The 27697-nt window shown below is 54.6% G+C and overlaps 1 protein-coding gene across 7 annotated transcripts in view; it reads left to right on the plus strand.

The window, feature by feature from the left end:
- NRG2 (neuregulin 2) overlaps positions 1-27697 on the plus strand; it is a 239669-nt gene that overhangs the window by 190040 nt on the left and 21932 nt on the right. For all 7 annotated transcript variants that reach the window (XR_013445827.1, XR_013445826.1, XR_013445829.1 and 4 more), the window contains 3 exons: positions 12396-12567; positions 17729-17847; positions 26952-27072. Coding sequence is in view for 3 of the 7 variants with exons in the window: in XM_078067414.1 (XP_077923540.1) it covers positions 12396-12567; positions 17729-17847; positions 26952-27072 (412 nt within the window). In the remaining 4 variants the exon portion in view is untranslated. The remainder of the gene's footprint in view (positions 1-12395; positions 12568-17728; positions 17848-26951; positions 27073-27697) is intronic.

Genomic DNA, 27697 nt, shown 5'->3' on the forward strand with positions numbered 1-27697 from the left:
CTTCCCGTCACATCAGCCGGTCAGGTATGAGCTTTCTGGGCTCTTGGGCAGGGTTTAGGGGGTACAAAGATGAGCAGGTTTGCGGCCCTGCTCTCAACAGGGGCTCACGGTATGACTGTGGCAGTGAGATGTGAACAGGAACCGTGGAGCGCCGACACGGGAGGGCAGCCCCAAGGCCCTGAGGTTGCACCCCCAGGCCAGTGTTCCTGGGAAGACTGAGGTTATTGGGGTCAAGTGGCCAAGCCAAAAAGCAAGAAAGGGGTCCAGAGAGTCCAGTTAGATCTTGCACAAGTCTGGGTAGTTTTCTGGTTCTACTGAGTCCCTTGTGCAAAAGGTCAATGTTCAAGTCAGCAGGAGCCTGATTTAAGGCATAAACTGGGGACTTGGTAGAAATGCAAATTCTTAGGTCCCACCCCTGGCCTACTGAAACAGAAACTGTGGAGCTGGGGGCCAGTATGTGTGTTTTAGTAAGTCCTCTGGTTGGTCGTGGTGGTGCTGACGTATGGGAACCACGGGTGGAGCTGGGCAGCTAGCGTCCGGGAGCAGAGCCCCGTAGGGAGCCTGTTGGGCCCGCGGGTGTTGAACCAACGGATCGGTGCAAGCCTTGGTGCCTGGGGGCTACAGGCCCTCCTCGGGGGATGGGTCGCCACCTTGTGGGACAAGGTAGGTGTGGACAGACCTAACTACAGTTGCAAGACTGCCCCTGGCCAGGGCTGACACAGAATGGAGAGAAGAGACTCATTCGCATCAGAGGAATCTGGGAGGCTTCCTGGAGGAGATGGGGTTTCAGTAGACTTTGGAGGATAAAAGGACTACGGTGGAGGGCTCTAAAGGGCTGGGCCTTTGGGCTAAGGAAACCACTTGAACAAATGTGAACAGAGGGTGCTGGGAAATAACATGCAGTCCTGAAGACATGCTGCCCTACAGTGTGTGAGAGGGAGAGACCAACCGGGCCCAACCGTGGGTTCGCTAAAGGTCAGGCTAGCGAGCTTAGAGTTATCTGAAACAGCCTTATCTGCAATTTCTGGGGCAGTCAGGTGAGGCTGGATCTGAGCTCATGGTGCAGTCTCTTCGCTGTACAGATGGGGAAACTGAGGCCCTGAGAGAGAAGTCCACACACCAATGAGGCAAAGGGGTTTGGCAGCTCCAGGCCAAGAAGGAGAACAACAGCTTTGGGAGGCGCTGCCGCCTCCCTAGCACCGTAGCCTCCCATCTCCACCCTCACATATGGTGATCCAGTCAGAGAGAATTTCTCACGGCTCCTCGAGTGCACCGTGGTCTCCTGCCCAGTCCCTTGAACCTATCGTTCCCTTTGCTTGGAGTGCTGTTTTCCTTCTTCTGGCTAACTCCCATCATCCTTCAGCTTTGCTTCCTCCACAAAACGCATCCTGCCCCAAGATGAGGAGAGAGGGTGAGGGGCATCCTCTGTGCCCGCCCCCAGCACCTCCCCATCACCGTGCCCATCCCACTGTACAGGGAACACTCTACTCAGTTAGAATCTCCACCAGGGCCAAGACCACGTCAGCTTGACCCTCAGCACCTGACATGTGCCAAGTGTCTTGAGTCTAGGAGCGAAGGAGAACATTTCCAAGCCCTTTCACTCCTGTACACGGAGACCCCTCCAGCCCCTCTCTGATCTGAAGAGGGCAGCCTCCCGCCTGCGGCCAGGGGCCCCTCGGTGGTCGGGCAGCCTGGTGGGCCAGCAAGAGTAGTCCTCGGTGAAGTCCCCACCTTATCACCTGCTCTGCTGTTCTGGGGCAGATACCTGTCTGGACTGAGGGGGAAGGAGAGGGCTAAGTCGGGGCAGTGTCGGGTGGGTAAGGGCTCTGAGCTGAGCCGTGGTGGGGCCCCACACTCCCCTGAGTGCTCGCAGCAGTCTTGTTCTGGGCCCCTGTGAATCACCAGCAGTCACAGTACAGCCCTACATCATTCATTCATTTGTTCAGCCAGCGAGCCGTGAGCGGTGAGCACCTACTCAGTGCCAGATGCCAGGGATAGAGCAATTCTCCAACACATCTTATGCCCAAGGTCCCCACAGGCTAGAAAGTTAGGAACTCGCTTTCCTCCAAGGTAGGAAACCCCACATAGGGCAGGGGAGATGCTCAGGGAGCCTGCGTGAGGCGGAGATTGCTCCCGGCTGGGCGGTTTAGAGAAGGGCAGTGGCCCCGGAGGAGATCCTGAGGCTTCTAGATTAAGAAGAGCGGCCGGTTAGGGAGCTCTCTATTCCCGGTACTGTGCAGCTCTTGACAGACCTTACCCCCACTTAATTCCAGCCACAACCCTAAGAGGTGGGCGAGATTGTCCCTGTTTCATAGACAGGGAAATAAAGGCTCAGAGGGGTTAAGTAACTTGACTAGTTACACAAGACACCGGGCAGAGCCAGGATGCGACCGAGCCCGGTGTGACCCCACGGCTGTGTGTCTGACCCTCTCAGCTATGCTTGTGGGGGGGGGAATGGCATGGTGGGGGGGAGGGCAGCAGAGGGCGCGGAGGCAGGCGGAGTACAGAATAGGCATATTTGGGGAGCGGCCAGTGATTTGGTTTACCTGGAATATACAATTCCTGAAGAGAAGTGATAGGGGGAAAAGCAGACAGGTGTGTATGGGAAGGGGGCCTATTCAGTGACCCAGCAAGCTTCCCCCGAGGGCCCCGGCTGTCAGCCAGGGCAGGCGGGTGGCCTTTCTTCTACAGACATCATGAGCCGAGGGAGGTTTCGGAATGGGAGAGAGGCACATAGAGGTGAATCTGCCCCGTGTTCACTGCTAGTGGATTGGTCCTGGGGCTGGTGGGAGCTGAAGCAGGACCTGGCGGACAAGGGAGGGTTAGGAGGGTAAGAGGCTTGGTGGAAGGTGAATGGTCTGGGTCTGTGGAGAGAGTCAAGAGACACAGTTGTCACAGATGACAAGGTGACTGGAAGAGGGAACCCAGGAGAAAGGGTGGTCTGGAGAGAGATGGGGAAACTGGTTTCCCACATGTTCTGTTTGAGCCACCGACTATCCAGGCAGTCATTCATTTTGGGGTGAGCTCCTTCCAGGCCCCCCCTCTCATTAGCCTGGACCACAAGGCCCGTGTTTCAGCCCTCCAAGACCCCAGAGTGCCTATGCCGGGCCCTCCAGGCTTGTTGATGGACTTGCAGGGGAGGAGGCTGGGCCTCTGGCAACCTGACCCCCCGCCCCGCCACCCTGCACCCACTGTGGTATCTGCATTCGCTGAGCACATGGGCCTGTCTGTACCTTTCTTGTATCGTGCCTACTAAGACCTTCCCGCTGAAAGCCAATGTTTCTTGGAACTCTTTTATTTTTATCTTCAAAATCCCCATCATATGTCTGTTTGCTTTAATACGAAGATGTTGCTTTTTCTTAACTAATGAGCTTGGCGGAGCGTTCAGAAAGCGGCCCTGAGATCATCCTGCGGCTTTGCATGTGTCCCAGGCTGAGAAGCCGGTCTTGTCTGGTCTATGAGGTGCCTCCCCTTTCTCCACCCCCACTCCACTTCCTCGTGACCCAGAGCTTCAGAAACAACTTTCTCCAGCCAGGCTGAGGAGGTGGGAAGTGCAGGCCCATCTTGAAGGGGATCGAGGCTCTGGGATCTCCTCCTTGGCTCTCTCCCTGGGTTCCCCAAGCAAGGGGCGGCCTCGTGCAGCAGCTGCAGGCGCTCCCCACCAAGGCTTCTTCTGGGCTGGGCCCAAGACTTGGGCCCAGAGCCCAGCCTTCCCCAGTGGGGAGATTAAACAGAGTTTGGGCAAATGTAAAAGCCTTCCAGGGATGTCATCTCTGCTCTGTCCCTACTTCCACCCCCAGCCATGGAGCGGGTGATAATGGTAAGAAGCCTTCCATTCCTCCATAGAGAGCTTTCTCTTCCTCCCTTCCTCTAAAGTAGGCAGAAAGTGGTTTACAGATGAGTCAGCGGAGGCCCAGAGAGGCTAAACCACTTACCTAAGGGCAGAAGCTAGAAAATCGGGCGACGGGGACAAAGAGCTGAACTGCGGTGTCTCCAGCCCCCACCCTTTCCTCTGTCGCTGTGCCGCTTCCTCTCCCCCTCATCCGTGCCCACTCTGGGTGTCTGGGGCCCGCGCCCCAAGTACTGGTAAGAACCAGGGAGACTGCGTGTCTGTGCGGAGTACCATAGGCTGCCCTGTGACCCTGTGCGGTGTCCCCCAGACATCGGTGACATCCCTTCACTCCGCCGTCTCTGCTGCTCATGTCCCCGTGTTGCAGCCCTGAGCCCACTCGAGGAACTGCGGCACGTACCTGCCTGACTCCAGGGGCTGAGCATCTCTGCCTTGGTCGGGCCCCAAGGAAGCCAGCGTTTCTGGCCGGGGTGGGGGGTTGGGGTGGCCATGGTGTCGGCCCTGGTGCTCAGGCCAGGCCTGTTGGTGCCCTGCACTCGTGCGGTAGGGTTGGGTGTCAGCGGATGGGTGCTTCGGGTGGGCAGGGGAAACTCCAAGGCAGGAACGGTTTCTGTGGGTGTTGGAGCTCCCGAGTTTTGTCTCCTCCTCCCCCTTCCCTTCCCTTTCCTTTCCTCTGCATCCGCCCTCCCGGAACAGGGTCTGCCTCCCCTCTTAGCTCCCATCCCCAGCTGGCCCCGGGCAAGGCAGGAGGCCCGGCGGGGTGCATACTCCTTTTGGGAGGCCTGACCCATGAGCATGAACGGCTCTTCTGCAGGCCACAGGGAGGATACCTGGCTGCCCGTTTCACAGAGAAGGCCCTCTGTGCCCACTTAAACCAGCTGTGTTTTTAGTTGTTCTTTTCTTTCTCATTTGAACTTGGAGTCTGTAATTAACCTCCAATAGGCTGCAGTCACTTTACGGGTAGGAGGGGGTGGGGAGGGGGCCAGGCCGCGGCCCGCCAGCAGCATGTCAGTGGGAGACTTTGATGCCAGGCAGGCTGGCCGCATTGTCTCCAGGTGTTGCCCTGCAAAGGGGACTGCTCAGCCTTAGTCATGAGGTGAGGATCATTAACCCTTTTAAGAGTCCGCTGCCCCTGCCCCCTGGTTGCTGGGAGGGAGGCCGGGCCAGGTCCTCCCTGGCTGGGCTGCCTGGCTCTGTCCTGGGCGTCTGTCTTGCTCTCAGATCTCAGCAGGCTCCGCACCCACCGCCCACTGCCGGGAGGAATGAGGTCAAGCTATGGCAGCCGCCGGACCTCCTGGCCTCGGGGATGGGATGTGGGAAAGGAGCAGCCCTGGTTGTTGTTGCTGTTGTTATCTTCAGCGTGATGCTGGGTGGGGATTCCCTCTCAAACAGACACCGCCTAGCTGCCCTGGCTTGGCATCAGGGGAGAAGGAAGCCGAAGCCACCAGATGCCCCATGGGTGGCCCAGCTTATGGCGACTGTGGAGGTCTGTCTGAAGGCTTACAGGACCCATCCTCAAGGGAGCTATTTCTGTGGCAGTCTGGGTCATCCTTGAGAGATCGTCCTCATATTGTTATAGAGCTGCCAAAGGAGATGTCCCCTACAGCCCCCCTCCGGAGAGCCCTAGTCCTGCTGCTTGGGTGGGCACTGTGCCAGGACGAAGGGAGCTGGATGGCTGAGGAGCTCTCAGGGAGCAGGGTAGCTCAGCAGAGAGGGCTGGGTCTGAGGAGGAGACCTTAGGGGAGGTAAAGGGAGGGCTGCCCAACAGCCAAGGGCCACCCAGGCCATCAGCTTGCTGCCTGCCCTTCCACCTGTGGGGAAGGGGCAAGCAGGGTATCAGGGACAGTCACGGGACCCCCTTCGTGGGCACACAGATCTTCCTCTGCCTTCTGCCTGACGTCTCTCATCTGGGTACTCTCCTAGGTGCTGGGGGACCTTTGAGAGTCCCTTCTCTGTGTGGGGAAATACAGACCCTCCGGACTGTGGCTCTTCGCTTTGGCTACAAAGCTGAATTTGTAGAGAAGTTTATTGCAGTATTGTTAATATTAGCAGAATGTTGGAGACGACCTAACCGATTCATCAGAACAGCGACACATGATACACGGACATTAAAATGATTTAGATTTGTATTTCTAGATTCGGGAAAATGTTTTTACAATATATTTACTAAAGGGCAGGATATAAAACATTTTAGAAAAGTCTTGCAGGAGGTATTTGTAAACGTTGACAGTGGTTTTTTTCCCCCTGGTGGTAACTGAATGGATTTAAATGTGCTATTCTTTTTCCTGACTTGTATTGTGTAATTTTTCTACAATAAAAATGTATTTCTTATGTAACAAAACAATAACAGAGAGGGACAAACTAAACTCCTTGGTGGGTGGGTGGGAGGGGCTGCGTCCTACATGGCCAGACCATTTCTGTCTGGGACAAAGCACTGAACCCGGCATACAGTAGGCACTCAGTAAATGCATGCCAACTGACTTGCAGTGAGCGCCTGCCCACAAGGGTTGCTGCAGCTCCTGCCCCGACAAATCCCATCCATCCCAGGAAGCCTGTTCCTCTGCTTGTTTTAGCTCTGCCCCAAGACACTCGTGGGACATGGTACAGTGATCTCCATCCCTCACACTAGCACTGCATTCTGGGCCCTGGGCCATAGAATAGACCCAGACAATACTAGACCCAGCTCAGAGAGAGAGCCCAGGCAGGAGTCAGAGCCGACCCGCTCATGTCTTCCGCTCCATAAGCACTACCTCTGGGCCCTCAAAGCGCTCCTGCTGAACAGCCTCTTAGCCTTGTCCCGAACGTCCCCAGGGGCTGGTACTGGATCCAGTGGCTGGGAGCTATAGTGGGAGAAGCCGTGGTGGCTCAGCTTAAGAATGACCTTAAAATGTAGGGCGCTGGGTGGCTCAGTTAGTTAAGCGGCTGCCTTCGGCTCAGGTCATGATCCTGGAGTCCCTGGATCGAGTCCCGCATCGGGCTCCCTGCTCGGCAGGGAGTCTGCTTCTCCCTCTGACCCTCCCCCCTCTCATGTACTCGTTCTCTCTCATTCTCTCTGTCTCAAATAAATAAATAAAATCTTTAAAAAAAAAAAAAAAAAAGAATGACCTTAAAATGTACAGGGTGAGGTCAGGTCATTCCCCGTCCTGTAGGCCTCTGATGTGTTCCCATCACATCCACCAAACAAACCCGGGCCATCTTGGGGAGCTTGTCCATGTTCGTCACACAGAAAGCCTAAGGAGGCTCTGGGCCCGGGAGTGAGGGTGCACAGGTCCCGTGGGTGTTGTCGTGAGTGCCACCTCAAGGGTCTTCTCTTTCCTGCCCCCTGAGCCTCTTCCCCTCGAGGGACTTGCCTGATGCAAAAAAAAACCCAAAAACCGAACAACAACAACAAAAATGCAGCCTGTTCTCAGAGTCCTAGTCCCTTTCAGAAAGCCCATGTTTGGCTTTCAGAGAGCTGTGAACTAAGATTTCTGTGAACAGGGACCAGGACTAGACACTGTTTGAGCAGGAGGCATGGTTTTTAGTATTTTAGATGAGTCTTGTGAGGAACTGTTAATCGATGCGAAAGAAGACTCTTTGTAAAGAACATGGCAAAAAGAAAAAAAAGAACATGGCATGATTCAAATGTATGGTTTTTTTTGTTTTGTCATCCTTTAGACCAGTCCTGTTGACTGAGGAATATAATGCAATCCAAATATGTAATTTGAACTTTTCTAGTAGGCACATGAGTTAAAAAAAAGGGAGGGGGCAGAACAAATCCAGACTTCTCACCCTGGCTCACACAGCCCCACATCAGTCCCTGGGCCTTCCTCTCCAGGCTCCCCTCATACTAGCCCTGCCTTCTAGAATCCTCCAGCCACATGGGCCTCTTTTAGCCCTTGAACTCACCAAGCTCATTCCCACCTCGAGGCCTTTATCCCGCTGCTTATTACTGCCTCATAGTCCCCATTGATCATTTGCTGTTGTCTCTCCTCCTCACTAAAACTCAGGTTCCCTAAAAGCAGGAATCTTATCCGTCTTGTTCACTACTATATACTCGGGGCTCAGAACAGTGCCTGGCATACAGTAGGTTGAATGAATGAACAAATGAGGAAGAAGTGAACTAGGTAGTGTTGTTCTGAAGTGAGGAGACTATCAAGAAATGGCTATCAGGTCACACAGAATTCGCACTAGACAGAGTGGGCTCCTTGTGATCTGGATTTTCCCTTGGTGACAGGGAATGCCTCTGGAGCCACCAGTTCCTCGGGACCCCTAACTTGGGGTCATGCCTGCTGTTTCTGGGGTCAGTCTGTATGTCACCATGCCCTCCCCATCACCACCACCATGAGCAGCGGCCCCAGGCTCTGTGCATAGTATCATATTGGGACTCGTGTCGGGAAACAAGGTAGCAGAGTGACCACCATTTCTTCCCACCAGGTGGGTGGAGGGCAGGAGGCCCCCTTGTCTCAGAACTGCAAGAAAGGTCAACACTCCCCGTGCAGTGGTGGGAGGCACCCTAGAACTTGAGAAGAGCTCTCTGGGTCCCCAGTTCACGAGAAGGAGGAGGAGACTAGTTGGAGGTCACCAATTGACCAAGAGGCTGTTAGATCACTGGGTGTCAACCCAACTTTAGAGGAAAGCCACCCATGAAGATGTTTTTAGTTTGGCACCAGTCATTGAGCTGTATACTTACAATATGTGCGTGTTCCTTTATGTTATATATGTTTTTAAAACCCACACACCCAGACTCGCTCTTACAGGTTCTGCTTCAGAACATCTAGGATATGTTCCAGGCACCTACATACATTTTAAAGCTTCCTTTGTGATTCTCAGTGGCATCTAAGGTTAAGAACTGTTGATAAGGAGGGGCGCCTGGGTGGCTCAGTCGGTTAAGCGTCTGCCTTCGGCTCAGGTCATGATTCCAGGATCCTGGGATCGAGCTCCACATCAGGCTCCTTGCTCAGCGGGGAGCCTGCTTCTCCCTCTGCCTGCCGCTCCCCTTGCTTGTGCTCTCTCTCTCTCTCTCTGATAAGTAAAATCATTTTAAAAAAAGAAATACTAATAAGGAATTACTAGGGACCCCAGAGCAAGAAGATGAAGAAGAGTGTGATGTAGTTAAGGGGCAAGGATGCTGAGACAGGACTTCAGTCACACTTAGAATAATGATGTTCCAGAAAGTCCAACAGACTGATAGGTTAATACACATAAAACCTCTGGGTGTCCAAAAAAATACCCCCAAACCAGCATTCAAAACTGTAAGAAGCAGGTAATTGGGAAAAATATATATAGCAAAAGGTTAATAGCCTTAATATTTATTTAAAAAAAACAACTCTTACAGATCAGTAAGATGAGCACCCAGTAGAAAAACAGAGTACAGACATGAACAGACAGTTCAAAAAGAAGAAATACAATGAGACAATACATTTATGAAAAGTGGTCAGCCTCACCAGGAATCAAATAAATGCAAACTACAACAACAAAGAGACATTATCTTTTGCCCAGCTAATTGGCGAAGATTAAATATGTGATAATACCTCATGTTAGTGAGGATGTGGAAAAAACAGGCACTGTCATTCACTGGTGGGAGTGCAAATTGGTGTAACCTTTCCAGAAGGCAATTTGGCAAGGCTTAAAGCTGAGGAAGATCGCATACCCTTTTGATGCGGCAATTCCCCTTTTAGGAAGATTGCCCTAGGAAATTATTGTGGATAGTAATAAACAATAATAGCTAACCTTTGTTAAATGCTCTGTGCAAGCCAGACTTTGCGTGCATTGTCTCATACAAGGCTTACAGCTACCATCCCATGAGGGAGGAGCTATTATTATCACCCGTATTTCACAGGGGAGGAAACTGAGGCACAAAAGGATTAGGTCAGTGACCTGAGGCCACAAAGCTACTAAGTAGCAAAGCCTGGATTTGAATCCAGGCGGTCTGAGTCAAGAGCCACACTGCCCATCCATCAGGACGCGCTGGATGTGCGCGAAGGGTGAACACAGCATGCGCTGAATGGGCACGATGCGTATATATGCTGGACCAAGCTGGGCCCATTTGTAATGAGGTGGCAACGGGGAGAAAACACGCTGAATACCCCAGGATAGGAACTGGTTACGTCAATTATGATACGCCAATAAAGGAATATTATGCAACCATGAAAAATGAGAAAAGTATGTGTGTGAACACTGGAGGTTTTTGTATATGCATAAAATGTCTCTGAAATGATACAAAAGCAATGGAAATTGGTTGCCCCCTGCGGTCAGAAGTCAGAGGGAGACTTGTTTTTCAAGCCATATACCCTTTTACACTTCTTTAAAAAAAAAAAAAAAGATTTTATTTATTTATTTATTTGAGAGAGCGAGAATGAGAGAGAGAGAGAGAGAGAGCACATGAGAGGGGGAAGGGTCAGAGGGAGAAGCAGACTCCCTGCTGAGCAGGGAGCCCGATGTGGGACTCGATCCCGGGACTCCAGGACCATGACCTGAGCTGAAGGCAGTCGCTTAACCAACTGAGCCACCCAGGCGCCCCCTTTTACACTTCTTAAATTTTGAATTATGTGAAGATATTATTAAAAGGCATATGTATGTGTGCACGCACACGTAAGTTATGTTCTAGAGCTATTCCATGTAACTTTATTTCCTTGAAATGCTGCTAAGGATTCTGAGAAAAAAAGTTCTAAGACCCTTGCTTGGAGAATCATCCCAAAGTCGGTGATGCTACTTCTTTAACTCTGTTACCCACCTGTTCCCCAAACTGGTTTGCTCAGGAAACCCTTTTCTCAAGTAATGTCCATGATCATCTCTCTGGATATTCGTGGCCTATAGAAGTCAGTTTGGGAAATGCTATCATTAATAGTTAATGCCGAGCTCAAAGGCTTACATTTCTTTCATTAAACAAAAGAAACGTGTTACTGACGCCGATCCTATTTATTTACAATGCATGTGTATGTGTGTGTATTTTAATTCTGAGTACTAGGATGGTGGATGATTTGGTTTTCTTCTTTTATCCGTCTGTATTTTTAAATTTTCTAAAATGAACAAAATCATTTCACAAGCACTGTTGTTTTTGAGTCTATGCAATATCATTTTGAAGCTTCAGGAGCCCTTTCTCTTTCTGCTCTCTCGGCCCGGGCACCCCACTCCCATCTACTGCCTGCTTACAAGCAGCCGTTCAGGGGTAGGTTCAGGGAGGGAGGCCTAGCTATAGCCAGGCCCTCTTGGCGGCCTTCGTCCAGAGTCAGCCGGGCCGGGACCATTCGGTCCCCAGACAACTCCCTGGCCTAGCAGACCCTGGCTTCTGCTGTTGGAAGAATTTCAGTTATGTTCTCCATTTCCCAAAAAGAGACACAGGCTCTAAAAGCAGACACCAGCCTGCTACGGGCCTGATGTGTTGCAAATGCAGATACCTGGGCTTCAGTCCCAGCTCTGTGGCTGCCTGGCTGTGTGACCTTGGGCAAGTTTCTTAACCTCTCTGAGTCTCATCTTCCCCATCTATGTCAGCAATGACACTTGCCTCACAGAGCTCAGAGACCGAACGAGAGCGTGCACGAAGGCATTGTGTAACCTGTAAAGGGCTGTCCCTGTGGAAATTATTATATGCCCCAGTAGGGAACACGGGCTTGCCCTTACCTTCCTGAGAACAGAGTACTTTTTCCTTTTTTTTTTTTTTTTTTTCGGTTGTTGGGGGGACGGGAGCAAGGAGATGAGGCATGGGAGATCTGGGCATGTGGAAATAGAATTCTGTGTAAGAAAAATGGGAGAAGCCTCTCTGCTTGGCATTTGCAGGACTGCAGCCCTAGTTGGGCCTGTGTCCCCCAGTGGAGCCCCAGGCCTTGTCCCCCGGACAGCTGCTCCACTGGACCCATTCTAGTCAGCCCACCTCTCTGGACCACGTGATTCTCCGAAGCCACCGTGCTAACGCTGCCTGGCTCACCTCCCTTCCTGCCCCTTCTAGCACCTTAGCATCCTTTAGCCCTTAGCTAAGTTAGCTCTTCCCCCAGCCTGGATTGGGGTCGCTCCTCTAGGTTTCAGCGCCTCCAGGCCTCCGCGTACCATGCTGTGATGTTAGGGCCAGATTACAGCTCTCCTGACGCGCTGAACTTTCTGCGGGCAGGAGCTGGGTCTGTCATCTTGGTCCCCTGTGTCCTCTGGGCGCAGCATAGGCCTGGGCGTCTGGGACAGGAGTTAGAGCATGAGCACCAAAGTCAAGGGGACCTGGGCTTGAATCCCAGTGTACCCTGAGAAAGTGCCTTCACCATTCTGAGCCTCAGTTTTCCCCATCTGTAAAGGGGTTTCATCACTTGCAGTGAGTTCCTGGGGTTTTTTTTCGTAAGCTAATGTATGTAAAGCTCGTAGTGTCATTCCAGGCGGGAGGGAAGCTCCATAGGTAGTAGCCACATTGACAGCATTGCAGACCCTCTGTGACCGAGGACTGAAGTGGGAAACGACCCTGGGAGGGGTGGGTCCCCAGGCCACCCTTCCCCCTCCTAAAGACAGTGGCCCTCCCTCCACTGCGCACACTTGGCTCCGCGCCCCCGCCACCATGCTCACCTCGCCGCCTTGTACCCCACAGCCACCCGGCCCAAGCTGAAGAAGATGAAGAGCCAGACGGGACAGGTGGGTGAGAAGCAGTCACTGAAGTGCGAGGCAGCGGCGGGCAACCCTCAGCCCTCCTACCGCTGGTTCAAGGACGGCAAGGAGCTCAACCGCAGCCGGGACATTCGCATCAAGTACGGCAACGGCAGGTGAGAAACGCCCCTCCCTCTGTCCAACCAGCGGCCCTGCCTCCTCCCTGTAAAGGGGGGGCCAGTTCCCGGTCCCCCTTCCTGGCCACACCCCAGCCCTCCTTGCAGCTCTGGGTCCCTCTGGTTATGGCAGCCCAGCATCTTGCCGACTGTAGATGCTTAATGAAGGTCTCTGGATGGTTGAAGGCAGTTTGATTATCAAACTCAGCGTTACCTGTGGAAGTCCCCTGTTGTCCCTAAAACTTCTCGAAGGACCTGCCTCAGGGTCTGAAAGCCCACCATTTGGCAACTTTGGTGGAAGACGGACTCCTGGATGCATCTGGGAAGTCACGAGTGATGACTCCAACCTTCCTCTACCACCAACTCTCTCTTATCACTTCGCTTCTAGAAGCTTTCCCTCCACGTCGCGGTGCCTGTCCCTCCTCCAGCTCTCGTCCGTCCCGCTTCTCCCCTCCACCATCAAGCAGGGTCAGTTGCCTGTCCGCTGACCGCACCCTGTGGTCCTCCACGCCTCCCTGCCCTGCTGGAATCTGCCTTCTAACTACACTCCGCCGCCTACGGCGGGCCCCAGGCCTCCAGGCCTCTGCAGCCGGCTCTGCGGCCTCTGGGGCTGCCCCCTGGGCCCTCTGTGCCTCTAACCACTCTCTCTCTCCGTCACTATCAGTGCTGGAACTTTCCAGGCTTGGGGGCTTCCCTCTTCTCCCTCCCACCCTCCCTCTCCACTTGGGGGTGACTTTACCCTCTCCTAGCTGATAACCTTGTCCCTAGTTGGATGCCTTTATATATATATATATACATATATGTATATATATATATATATATATATATATCTGAGTTCCAGACCCATGCTGCCAACTAAACACTAGATCCCACCCCTGAGATGCCCCCAGACAGCTCTAACCCTGTGTGCCCCAGTCTAGCCTCTCCCCTGCGTCGTCTCGGGCCCTGCCGCACCCTCCTGTCTCCCCTCTCGGCGGCGGCAGAACCAGACGGCCCGCTGCCTGGCACCTGCCCCCATGCCATCCCCACCAGCAGGAGACTCCCTGCTCTCCTGCTTCTAGCTTCTTTTCCTCCGCTGTCCCACTCTTGGCCATCCCCACTCTTCCTGGGCCACAGGCCCCTTTGTGAGTTCGCTGTACATAACACACGCACATGGAACATCAGCTGTGGGCCAGGCACTCTGCCCAAGGCTGGGCCTACACCAGAAACTGAACCACGCATGGTCCCTCCCTACCTTCACAGAGCTTCTAGTCTAGCTTCCAGTCCAGAAGGTGGTAGAGGCCTCCACCCTGTCTTCCGAAAAAAAGGTGCCTTATCCACCTGGTTTTGCTTACAGTTCTAGAGGCCCGCTGGCCCCTGTGACCCTGGCAGGAGATGATCTTTCTAACATGGATGCATATCTGATCATTCACCCACTTACGTGACAGATCTTGAGAGCCTGCTGTATGTCAGCTAGAGCCCAAGCCTCAGGCCCTTGCAACTCCCCTCTTCCTCACCTCTAAGTCACTGCCAGGCTCTTCCCCAACCCCCCAGTGCTCCTGATCCCTGGTCTTTTCCTTTCATGATCCCGGACTTGGGCCCACGCTGTTCCCCGTGCTGGCAGCTACCCCCCCTCCCCAACTTTGTCCCTAGCAAAGTTCTCCAGGCCCAGATTAAATGTCATATCCTCTGGGACACCTTCCTGAACCCTCCAGGCAGCTCTTATGGTCCCCTCTCATGGTGCTTTGGAAATGGTTTCATTGCATTTTGGGGGGTTGTCTCTCCCTGTAGCACGAGAGAGCCTCAGAGGCTGGATGCTGCTCATATACACCCTTCTGCCCTGTAAGGGCCTGGCAGGGACCTGCATTCAGTGTTGAATGAATGAGGATCTTGCAGGACCAGCCCCCCTCTCCTGGGTACAGGGTGACACTAGGACTGGACAGCCTTTGGGTTGACCTAGACTTTGAGCAAGTTCCTGTCCTGGTCAAGCCTCAGTCTCATCTGACAAACAGGTTACCCGGTCCAGAAACAGGGCCTTGTCAGGTCTTTCTGTCCTGGGTATTGGGGACCCCTAAGAGCCTGAAGTGTGCCCCCTGCCCTCTTCCTATTAGGGCCCTGTCTCATTTGCTGCAGTCCCGAAACATCCTCGATCCACCTATCCCGCCCCTGGGCTCCCAAGGGTTGACGGGGTGGGGGAGTGAGCCATGATGGAGAACTTCGGATTCCCTCGCTGTGGCAGAGAGGGCTGCCCCTCCACACGCACACACACTTCACCTGGCATGGGGGCCAGGGACGTGAGGAGGAGTCTCCTTGCTGGCAGAATCTTCTCTTTCCTTCCGCCCACACTACAGCTTGCTCTCTGCCCATCGTAGCACTCCATCTGCCAGGCCACACTCCGTCGTGACCAGGCTCTTGGGCTACACAGGCCGCCTCCCCCAATAGCTGGTGCTGTCTCTGGGGCCGCCACACTGAGGTGTCTCGCCCAGGCCGTCCTGTGCCAGAAGAAAACCAGCCCCCCCAAGCCCTGGGCGCAGGGCCCTCCCCTGCGGAACCACATGTTCCCTTATTTATGAGGGACGAGCTACAACAGGCCCCTGAGGCAGGCAGCGGGAGGTAGGCACGGAGGAAAATGTGCGAGAAGAGGATGCGGCCGCCCAGATCCCGTCCCTGCCAGCATTAAACTGGCTGGGGGGGGTGGGCATCTGTCGCAGGGCCAGGCCTGAGTCAGTGTGGCAGGCGGGCATCGGGCCTACCAGGAAGGTGGGACAGAGTCCCGAATCCTCAGCGTTTCTGACTGGAGCTAGGAGTGACAAGAGAATGTAGCAGCCCCTGCTCCTTCAGGGCTGAGAGACCCAGAGAGCCCCTACCCTGCAGCTTTGACCCCAGGACCTCTTCTGCAAGTCCGGGGCCCCCTCCCCGGCACTGGCCAGATCACCACCCAGCTGAGAACGAAGGTGCCTGCAGCCAGCAAACCGAAGCGCCCTTGTTTCTGTCCACTCGCCTCTTGTCAGCTCCTCAAAGGAGAGGCATCTCCCTGAGCCTTGGACCGACTTTCCACAGGCCTCACAACCTTCTGTGGGAAGGCCTTCCTCCCATTTCCAGCCTTTATCGCTCCAGAGATCTGCGAGCCTAACTCCACCTTTCCTGCTACCTGGGATGTGGTGTAAGGGGAGCTCCTGTGAATTCAGCTGTGGGTGACAAGGAGCTTCTGGCTCTGTGCCCCCTATCCCTTGACCCTGTGACCCTCAGGTGGTCCCCTGCTCTGCTCATCTAGTGTTGGGGAATTGCTGGTGGCCAAGAAGTGAGAGAAGCCTGGTCCTGAGGCCGCTGGGCTTTGTGGCAGCGGATTAGCTGAAGCCAGGAAGGAGATGCTGTTTTAGCCAGAGGGGCCTCCAAGGCTCCATTTAATGAAGAGAACGGACTTGAATTGACAGAAGAGGACTGTAGGCAGACACCAGGCCGAGGAGACAGAGACTGGCTTGAGCTGGGAAGGGTTGGAGGGACGGGGTGGTCAGACAGCTGTGGCCGAAACATCGGTGAGGACATCACCACAGCAACAGGGCCTGTTGACAAGACAACCCCATGGACCCTCCTTTGGAGGATCTTGGAGTGAGGAGGTCTGGGAAGAGGCCCCCCGAGGCAGCAGTGAGCCCAGGAAACAGGTTCCCAAAGCACAGCCCCAGTGGGGATGGGGGTCAATTCTCTGGCTCCTGCACCCGCGGCCCAGCCTCGCCTCCCCTGCCCTTCCCCCGTCAGCGTCACGGCTCTATTTTTCATCCCTGGGCTTAGGACAGTGGCAGCTGGACTACCCTACCTCCTGTTCCACCACCCCTCCAACACGCTACACATATTCTGGGAATCTGGTGTCTTAATTTGGGACTAAAAAGAGGAGGTTACATCATGTAAAGAAATTTTCATGCTACTTCTTGTTTCCCCCTGGGGCCCAGGCTGGGCCACTAGGCTTTATCCAGAGCTCAGAGGGGCCCCAGGCCCCTGAGGAGCACGGGGGCAGAGGGTGGGATGGAAAGGGTGAACAGACCCCGCAGAGCCCAGGCACCCTGGGGCAGGGGCACAGGAACCCTGGAAAGGAAGGAGAGGTTTGGCAGGGTCTTCGGAAAGAAGAGGGGAACCAGGGTCTTCGGAAAGAAGAGGGGAACCAGGGCCTGGTGCCCTGGAGTCACACACAGCCCATGGTCCCTGCCCAGGCCTGGCCCCACAACTCTCGGCATGCAGGGACGGGGTGCAAAGCCCTTCGCAACGGAGGCTAGCCCCCCAGCCTCTGGCTCCGGGAAATAGTCCATGAGCCCCTCACCAGCTCCAGCGCCTCGTCCACCTCTGCCTCTGTCTTGCCAGGCCCCTTCGCACAAGTCCCGAAGCCCCTGTAGGACTCAGTTTCCCCATCTGTACTGCCTATCCATCTCCAGGTTAGCTAGGAGGGTGAGGTCAGGCCATAAGGACCAGGATCTGTCTGTTCCCTTGAGGGATCCAAGCTTCCAGCTCATAGAAGGCACTCAGTAAACAGTTATTAAATGGATGGATGGATGAATGAATGCATGCATGAAGGAAGGAAGGACGCTAAAGCCCCAGGAAGAAGCCACAGAGTACCCCTAGTGGCAGGGCTGAGGTGAAGGCCGGGGAGCCACGGGTTGGGACTGGGCGGCTGGGCACAGGTGCCACGGGAGCCTGTTAGCTCAGGGGCCTGCCCCGGGCCCTGGGGACGGGCCTTCCGTGTCTAGAGCAGCAGGCTGCCACTCCCAAGGGAAGGCTGAGGAACTGGTGAGCAGTGGCTGCCCTGTTTTGAGGGGAACACTGGGACTGGGGGAAGGGACCCTGAACGGAAAGGAGAGAGGTAGCCATGTGACTGCCTTAGGAGATCCCACTTTCCTCCCCCAGAAAAAGGCTACAAAGAAGGTCCAGCCCCGGGAAAGTGGACAGGAGGACTCGCAGATTAAGAACGTACATGCAGCCGCTAGCTCTACCCTGTGCTCTCCTGAGCCCCCAGGTCTCCCTGCAGCTCGGGGAGCTCAGCATTCCACCTGGAGCCCAGAATCTTCTTCCGATCCACCCTGGGCAGCCACTGTGGCTCTGGAGGGAGAGGTGACCGCTGGGTGACCGCTGGGGAACCACAGCCAGCCTGAGCCTTGGCTCACAGCTCTCCCCCTCTCATCCCCTCCCTAACCAGAAAGAACTCACGACTCCAGTTCAACAAGGTGAAGGTGGAGGACGCTGGGGAGTATGTCTGCGAGGCTGAGAACATCCTGGGGAAGGACACGGTCCGGGGCCGGCTCCACGTCAACAGCGGTAGGTGGTCCCCCCACAAAGGGAGGGGTCCTGCAGGGGTTTGGTGGGGGCGGGCCAGTTGCCCCCCAGCCCTCAGGAGGCCCGCACATGATCCATCTTGCACTTGCCTCCCCTCCCTCCTGCCGCTGCCATATCAAGCCCCAGGATCTGGGCCGATTCAGAGAAATGCAGTTGAAGCATAAATGTTTAGCTTTGTTATCTGGGCCTGGAAGAGCCGCCAGCTCTCATTTTAAATATCCTGAAAACTAAATATTTTGAAATCAGGAGGTGGGGGTAGGGGAAGGATATTTTTAGAAGGCAATTATGGGAGGCTGGGCTGCCAAGAGCGGGGCTCCAGGGAGAGGCAGGCCCTGGGCGTGTGGGAGCTGACTGCCTGTTGCTTTGCCGGGCCCCCGGGTTCAGGCAGCCGTCTCCCCCGCGGCCATGGCCAGGAGGCTGGGCTGTGTTGGCCCCTGCGGGCAGCAGACCCTTCTCCCACCGGTGGGCCTTTCCCTTAAACACATGCAAGGTCAGAAGCCCACGGCCGCCACGGCACCCTTAGCTTCCCACCTCCCCCGTGGCAGTCCAGTGTCGGCACCCAGGCAGCCTGCTTTCCCTTGGCTGGAAAGTGGCCAGAGCTGCCTGTCCTCAGGCCGCACACCTCCACTCTAGCCCGGGAACTCCAAATCCCACAGATCGCTCTCCCCCTCCCAACACCCACACACTGAGCATACCATTCAGCTACCTGGTTCTTTGGGTTCACTTCCAGTCCTGCCCCTGTCAGTCTAATCCTGCATCTGCCTTCACCTGCCTGTACCAGGCAGCCCTCCGGGACTCCCGAAATCCAGCATTACCTAAAGAGAATGTGGAACGTTCCCTGCCCCGGGACCCTCAGAGGAAAACCTGGTGCAGACCCGGTCTGTCCTGTACTGTGAGGGGCTCTCTGTGTTCTCCCAGCCCCTCAGGCTCCTCGTCTCCCTCGCCGCTGTATCTTAAAGGTCCAAGCCTCCAAGTCCTGGTCTGTCTTCTTTCTGGATCTTTCTCACATCTGTACCTCCCACTCCAACCCTACCTCAGAGGCAACCCGGCCCAGGTTTCAGCCCTATTCACCTAAACCAGAGCAATGGCCTCTTAAGATGCTTTCATCTTGTCATGCCCCCACCCCGTGGTGCCACAGAACAAGAACTTCGTCCCACAGCCTAGAACCCACCAACCTGGCCCTAACGATCTGTCCAGCCCTAACTGTGTCATCCCTTACAGTCTGTTCTTATTCTTCCTCTCGTGCTCTCTCTCCCAGGCTACCGTCCGCCCCGACCCCTCCCTCCCACCACAGTGTCATTCCCAGCTCAGGTCCTGCTCCCAGGTGGAATTGTGAGCCAGGAGTGGGGAGAGCGGGGATGGTGCCCTCTCCCCAGGAGTTACAAGGAGAGCTACTGTTTACTGAGAGCTTGCTCCGTGCCCCATTCTATACTGTCTCTTGAGCTCTGACAAACCCATGGTGTAGCTCATAATTTATGAGACTGAAGCTCAAAGAGGTTAAATATTCTGCCGCACGTCTAACTGATGGTTAAGGAGAGATCTAGACCATGTAAAAGTAGGTAGCGAACACGGAGACCGTGAGCTCCGTGGGGCTAGGTCTCGCCTGACTGCCGCTCTCGCTCAGGGCCTAACACAGTGTCTGGCTCATAGTCGGCGCCTGGTAAATAATATAGAAAAGGACTTATAACCTGCTCCAAGGCCTTTACCGACTCCCACAGGCCCCAGGGGGGGTACGTGCCCCCCCCCCCACCGCTCCTCCCCACCTGTCCCAAGCCCAGGAAAATGGACCATGCTAGGTGTCCAGCACTGTTACCTCTAGCCATAGTGGGCAGACATTCTTAAATCCATTTTGGACTTGACGTTTCTTGTTTTGTTCAAGATTTTCTTGGTTAGAACGGGCAGGAGGGGCACCTGGCCGGCTCAGTCGGTGGAGCATGCAACTCTTGATCTCAGGGTCGTGAGCTTGTTGGGTGTAGAGATCACTTAAATAAATAAATAATTAAAAAAAAAATACCCGACAAGAACCCAACTTAAAACTACTTAAGGAACGTACTTATCGGTTTATAAAACTGAGAAATCCAGAGGTAGAACCGGGCTCAGACACGACAGAGTCCAAGTACTCAAATAGGGTTCAGGATGCCCTCTCCCACGGTGTGTTGTCCTCGTTCTCTCCTTCTGTAAAATGGGCTTCTCCCATGTTTGGGGAACAGATAGGGAAGAAGAGGCCATGGCCTCAGACAGCTCCAGGTTTCACGTCATCCCGGCCTCCCACCCAGGGAACACAGACAGCTCTCCTCTGCATCCCTCACATGACCCCAAGGATGGGTGCCAGCGGGTCCTGCTTAGTTCATGTGCCCCGCTTGGCCCAGTCACTGGCCTCAGGGGATGGGGTGGTATCCTTGCCAGGCTTGTGAGCGTGCCAAGGGGATAGAGAGGCAGAGTCCAGGGAGGGATGGCCCTGCCCGAACTACACGGGGGGTGGGGGGGCTTTCCTAGAGGGGTGCTGTCAGCAGAGGAAAGGGCAGGGCTGCCGTGCAGAAAACCACAGTAGCAGCCTCGCTGCGGTGCCGGCCTCGGGGTCTGAGGCTGGAGACCATTGGAAGATCCCCGCGCCCCACAGGAGCTCCTGTCTGCACTCAGCGGCCCCTGTTCTGATCGGTTAGGGACCGGGGGGCTGCCCCCAGGGCTCCTTGCCTCTCCGCCCTCCAGCCCAGCATGAGAGCAGCTGGCCTGAGCCACACAGAGTCCCGAGCTTTGGTCTCTTCCGAGCTCTGCGAGCCTGGGAGACTTACTCCATATCACTTGTCTTCCATTTCCCCAGCTGAGGCTGAGCCGGATGATCTCTAGACTCTTTCCCCGTAAAATCTGAAGATTCTGAGTTTGGTATTGAGATGGACATCCTGTGCACCTAGCCCCCACCACACACACACACACACTCTCACACACTCACACACTCACCCCACCTCTTCTGTTGCCCTGTTCAGTCCATGGCAGGCCCCTACCCTTGACATGGGGTGACGAACAGGGCCCCTGTGGGGGCGCCGTTTCCACAGGCAGAGATGCCCAGGCTCCTTGTTTACCCATGGAGCCCAGAAGACCTGCAGCAACCACACCCTGGGGCGGAGGTGGAGGGCGGGTAGTGGGGAGCTGTGCCTGCCCCCTGTGACTCATCCCAAGGTGGGTTGGCTTGGCCCGCCCAGGCCCCAGGGAAGCCAGGGCCACAGCGGTGGGGTGACCAGAAGAGGGCATGGGAGGGCCCAAGGAGCAGTGGCCGTGCCAGGGGCATCGCTGGGACCCTGGCGGCCTGCTTGGGCTCTGTTGCCGCGGAGCTTGAGGCTCCTTCCCCGAATCGGAGCAGACCCTGCTTACAGTCACAGTTCTGCCAGCTCACAAGACACTGCCTCCCTGGTTGCCTGGGAGGAGGAGGAGTCAGCAGGACGTTTGTGGGGCTTTTAATAAAACAATCAGCTTGGTCCAGCCCACCTCGGAGTTCGAGAAACCAGCTGCCTCATCCCCAGCTGAAAGAGAACTTGGGAACGTCCTGAGGTGGCTGTCCCAGTCCCAGGATGTCCAGCTGGGCTTTGCTCCGCCCCAGAGCGGACGCAGATTTGACATGTGGAGTCATAGGACCGCCGAAGCCCTGCAGAGGCTTCTGGGCCTGTCCCTCACCTGGGGGCTTAGAAAGGTTCGCTGTACACACACACACACACACACACACACACACACCTGCTCTCTCGCTCACCTATTCAGCAAGGCCTTACTCAGAAGGACCGGGTTCAGAGCTCTGGGGAGTCATAGCTTTGGCTCCCAGCGAAGTCCCTCAAAGTTCCGGGCAGGACGCCAAAACCCAAACTCAAAGCATCTGCCTGTCCTAACACATGAAAGAGGAAAGGCAACTTTACCCACAGGAAAGGGGGCATCCTGGGCAGGTGGGTGGGAGCTTTGATGAAGGGAGATCACTTGATTGGGGCCCTGAAAGGTAAGTGGAGGTTCCCCCATGAGCATGGAGAGGAATTGCAGCAGTCAGCAGCAGGGAGAGTGTCTCCTGGCCCTTCCCTCAGAGCCTCCGAAAGCTCACGCCCACCAAGACGCTGATGGCTGGGGGAGGCCTCCTGGGTTTACCCTTCCAGGCCTTTTAAATTTTAATTCCAATGTAATTTACATGCATTATATCAGTTTCAGGTGTACAATAGAGGGATTCAGCCATTCTGTACCTTACCCTGTGCTAACCACAAATGTACTTCTTATCCCCATCACCTATTTCACCCATCCCCCCACCCACCTCCCCTCTGGTCACCATCAGTTTGTCTCTAGAGTTAAGAGACTTCTGGGTTTTTTGTCTGTCTTTTTCTTTGTTCCTTTGTTTTGTTCCTTAAATTCCACATAGGAGTGAAATCATATGGCATTTGTCTCTGATTGTATTATTTCACTTAGCTTTGTACCCTCTAGATCCATCTACATTGCAAATAACAAGATTTCGTTCTTTTTTATGGCTGAGTAATATTCCATTCTATATCCCATCTTCTTTATCCATTCATCTATGGATGGATACTTAGGCTGCTTCCAATTTTGGCTATTGTAAATGCTGCTACAATAAACATAGGGGTGCACATATCTTTTTGAATTAGTGTTTTCATATTCTTTGGGTAAATACCCAGTAGTGGAATTACTGGATCATATGGTAATTCTATTTTTAATATTTTCATACTATTTTCCACAGCAGCTGCCCCTGTTTACATTCCCACCGACAGTGCATTAGGGTCCTTTTTTCTCCCCAACCTCACCAACACATGCTGTTGCTTATGTTTTTGATTTTAGCCGTTCTTCCAGGCACTTTTAAGATTTTATTGATTCATTTGAGAGAGACAGAGATAGCGAGAGAGAGCACGAGTGGGGAGAGGGGCAGAGGGAGAGGGAGAAGCAGACTCCCCACTGAGCAGGGAGCCCATCGCTGGACTCGATCCCAGGACCTGGGATCATGACCTGAACCAAAGGCAGACGCTCAACTGACTGAGCCCCCCAGACGCCCCCTGGGCAAAATCAAAAATTTTTGAGGTATAACTTACAGACCATAAAATTCACCCTTTTTTTTTTTTTTAAGATTTCATTTATTTATTTGACAGAGAAAGAGAGCACAAGTAGGCAGAGTGGCAGGCAGAGGGAGAGGGAGAAGCAGGCTCTCTGCTGAGCAGGGAGCCAGACGTGGGGCTCGATCCCAGGACCCCAGGATCATGACCTGAGCCGAAGGCAGCCACTTAACCAACTGAGCCACCCAGGCGCCCCAAAATTCACCCTTTTTAAAGTATATAATTCAGTGGCTCTTAGTATATTCACAAGGTTGAACAACCATCACCACTAATTCCAAAACACTTTCATCACCTCAAAAAGAAACCCCATGTCCGTTAGCATTCACTCCCCATGCCCCCACCCCTCTGCTTCTGGCAACCACAAATCTATTTTCTGCTCCTATGGATTTACCTATTCTGGACTTTTCATATAATTAGAGTCATACAGTATGTGGCCTTTGAGGACTGCTTTCTTCCACTTACCATAATGGTTTTGAGGTTCGTCCATACTGTAGCACATACCAGTACTTCTTTCCTTTTCGTGGCTGCATGATACTCCATTACATGGCTAGTCCACATTTTGTTTATCCCCGTCAATGATTTGGGTTGTTGGGTCATCCAAGTTTTTCCCCATCTGGGCTCTCATGAATAATGCTGCTGTAACATGCAGAACAAGTTTTGGTGTGCACACAGGTGTCCAGTTCTCTTGGGTATATACCTAGAAGTGGAGTTCCCTGGCCATATGGTAACTCAGTTTAATTTTTTGAGGAGCTACCAGACTGTATTCCAAAGTGGCTGCACCATTTTATATGTCCCCCAGCAAGGTATAGGGATTCCAAATTCTCCACATCTTCACCACCACTGGTTCTGGTCCATCTTTTTTATTATAGCCATCCAAGGGGGGTGTGAAGCGGCATCTCACTGTGGTTTTGATTTGCATTTCCCCGATGACCTTCCGGGAAGATCTGCGTGTAATAGGAGACAATGCTTTAGTCTATGGAAAAGTTATCATCAGGCCAAGTTGACCAGACAAGCTCCTGGATGGTAGAAGGCACCTTACTCCGAAAACTCAGATGTTCATTTGCTCCTGACAGAGATCTGTAAATCCTTGTTAGGCACCTGTTACGGGTCACGCGCTACTCTAAACACTGGAGTGCATTGGTGAACGAGACAGACATGGACCCCGCCTAGATGGAGCTTACATGCTGGTGGAGGAGCTTGGCATTTAATCATGTTAGAATAAGTACTTTAAGTACAAGTGTATGCAGCTAAGAGAAAGAGAAAGGGAGGAGCCCGGGCAGCCTCTCTGACACACTGGTATTTTGGAAGTCCTGGACAGGAAGACCCCTAGCTTGTTAGAGAAGCTGGACTAAGCCAGTACACTCTGAAGATACTTCAAGAGAGGGACAGGACATGACGTGGGAGAGCAGTTGGGGGCCTTTATGCTGAGGGAAAGTGGAAGCCATTGGAGGATTTTGAGAATGGAAGTGATTGATCACTTTTACCTATTTTAAAGACCACTTTGACAGCAGGGAGGCAAAAAGGTGAGAAATGAAGGCAAGAGTGAGGGCAGAAAGACCAGTGAGGAGGCTGTTGCGGTCATCCAAGAAAGAGACGGTGGAGGCCTGGGCTGGGAAGTGGTGGAGACATGTGGCCGGAGCCTTGTGAACAGGTAGAAAGACAGCCTCGGAGATGGATGGATGGGGAAAACAAAGGAGGAGAAGAAATGAAAGATGCTTTGGTCCCAGCATCTTTGGTCTTTGGTCTATGCTGCTCAGTCAGTGGGATGAGTAAGCCTGGGGAAGCAAGTGGCCTGGCAGATGATCAGGAGCCCTATTTGGGGAGACTAGGGGCCATCCCAGCTGGGGGGTCAAGGGAGCAGCCAGACTCTCCAACTTGGAGTGTAGATGTCACCTTTATTTCCCCAAACGTGGGTGGACACAGTGAAGAAAGACGGATATGCTGACAAGGGAGCATAGACCATGCTGCCTTGGGGGGAGTCCAGCGCAGGCCGTGCATCCCAGCTGAGGCCCCATCTTCCTTCAGGAGCCGTCGTCTGCCTCCCAAGGCCTCCATGAGCACAGACATTCATGTGGACAGGCCCAAGTATACGGCTGTGGCCCCGGCCACCATCCTCCCTGCTGTCTACTGCTCACTCAGCGTAGCTGTGGGCAGTCCCTGCCACCCACGGCCACAGAGGTAATCAAGCCTGTGGTCCACAAGCCGAGACTTCTCTGCCTTAGCCAACACCCACGAGAGGACCCAAGCCTGTGGTCCACATCGTATCTGCATTCGCCTGCTCATGTCAAGCCTTGGCGCTGACATGTTCTTCCACGGGGGTCTAGCTGGCTGGTGAGAATGCTCAACCAGGTGTCAGGAGCCCTGCGGCCTTGTCACAACACACACTGACTCTGGCCAGGCATTCCCCTGCCCCTTTCCTTCACTCCTCCTTGGCAACGTAACCGAAGGGCAGGGCAACCTCTGGTGTCCTCCAGAGCAACGGATTTTGCAACTCGCAGGCAGGGTCACCTCAGCTATTTCTCTTCTCTGTCCCTTTCTTGGTTCCCTGGGTCTCCCTGACCCAGAGTGGGCAGCGACCAGCAGAGGCCTCCTGTCCCGGCTGAGTGTGGCGGTGTGTGTGGGAGGAGACCTCCGCAGGGGTGGGGCCCGGGGGGGCCAGAGCGGCCACAGGCACGGTGTGGAGGGGAAGGTGGGAGCTGGCCCTGCCCGCCGGGTTTTATCAGCGAGCTCCTCAGACATATACAGAGGCAGAGCTGTGTATATACTCCCAGTCCCCGCGCTCCATCTGTCTCCCACATGTCTAAACACTGAGGGCGCCAAGTGCCTGCCCTCCTCCTCCTCCTCTCAACCCCATCACCACAGGGAGGGGGCGGGGAGGGACTCGGTACCCCTAAGGAGACAGGAGCAGCCGAGGTAGGGTGGGCCACCTCAGGCAGGAGGCCGCTGCTGGGTGGGAGCAAGAGATGCTAGGAGCCCCAGAGGCTGAGGTGCTACCCAGTCTGGATACGTGGCCTCGGGCATTAGCTCGCAGAGGAAAACCAGCACTGGGGGCAAGACTTTTCCCTTGAAACCAGGTTTCTGGATGCCATCCCCTGGGGGGAGCAGAACTTGAGTTATTTTCATTTAGCAAATGAATCTGAGCCATCAGATGGGCGGTCTGGGTTGGCAGCCTGAAAGCCCCGTCTCACGCTCACCCAGTGTCCACGTCCCAGCCACCCTGCAGGCCTCTCCCCAGCCCACCTCCTCTCCAGCAACCTGACCCCCAGGGTTTATAGCCTGGGCTGTCGAGGCCTAGAGGCTCCCTCCAGACACAGCAGCTGACTGAGTGGGGGAGGATGGGGCTGCCTGATGGGGGCAGAGGCAAAGAAAACCCTGGGTGCTTATGGAGAGGGGCATAATGGCCTTTGTAGCAGTCCTGAGAGGCTTGTCCCCTCTGACAAAGGAGGAGGACGTGGGAGCTAAGATTCTCCTCATGTCTCTTGAGATCTTAGAGAACGAGTCTCCAGAAGGGGCCATTCCCCTCCAAGCCCAGCTCCCTTCCAGCCACCTCCTGGCCACCTTGAGATCCCAAGCAGTGCAGATGGATATAGAGGTCTCCTTCCTGCACCCCACAAAAGACCGGATGTCTCAGCTACCTATGGTGGAGCCCCCAGAAAGGCAGGAATGAAGTGGGCTCTTATTCCAGTCGAAGGAGTATTTTCCGCTAGCTTCTCATCTCCTCCCAAATAGAGAAAATCGTCCTGGCCTTTGGAGGTTTGGGTACTTCGGCCCAGAGTACAGGTGCAGGGTGGTGCTGGGCAAACGGTCAGAGCTCCTGGTGGCCTCCCCTTTGCCTTGTTGGTGACTGGGAGGAACCACCAGACCTTCCCTCTCAAGTTATTCCTGCGGTTCCTGATCTTCCAGCTCTGAGATGGGCCATGAAGGGCCAGCAAAGAGGTGGTTCCTGGGGCCCAGAGGTGGTCTCAGTGGGTCACTGGCACGTGTCTCTCATACCTCCAGTGAGTACCACTCTGTCATCCTGGTCGGGGCACGCCCGGAAGTGCAACGAGACGGCCAAGTCCTATTGTGTCAATGGAGGGGTCTGCTACTACATCGAGGGCATCAACCAGCTCTCCTGCAAGTAAGTGACTGCTGGGGGCGGGCCGAGGGGCGAGAGTAGGGTGAGAGAGGCTGGGGCAGAAGCCGAGGGCTCTAGGAAATGTGCGCTTCAAGCCACGGACACGGGGTCCCCAAGGGGTGTAGACAGGGAGGTTTGCCCCTCTCCCTAGCCCTTTCTGGGCATCGAGGGAGCTGTCGACCCTCAAGAGCTCTGGGCTTCTGCAGTGCCAGTTCCTCAGGCCCCAACCCACCCCACCTCCCAGTGTCCACCCTTTCACTAACACCTATTACGGAGATGGAGATGCCAGTCTATGCCCTAGGCACTGGGCACTGGGTTCTCTCTCTCTCCCCCTCCTGCGCTCTCTCTCTCCCCCTCCCGCTCTCTCTCCCCGCCCTGTCTCCCCCCCATCTCTCAGCAACTCTCCAAACTGTGTTCTGATGAACATTTCCCAGGGTGTGTCTTCCCCAGCAGTGAAGAGCTTGGCAGGGTCAGGCAAAGCACAACTCCCAGTGCCCTTGGTAGTGAAGGGTCTGCTCTCCTAGCCTTGAGGGGAGACAAGGACTCTGCATCCAGTGCTCACCTCAAGACCTGGCCGCTCCCCCTGCCCAGTGTCCAGCTATGCCCTGGGTGCTGCTTGTTCCATTTC

Source organism: Halichoerus grypus, chromosome 2 (genome assembly GCF_964656455.1).
Source record: "Halichoerus grypus chromosome 2, mHalGry1.hap1.1, whole genome shotgun sequence".
In the NCBI taxonomy this organism is placed as follows: domain Eukaryota; kingdom Metazoa; phylum Chordata; class Mammalia; order Carnivora; family Phocidae; genus Halichoerus; species Halichoerus grypus.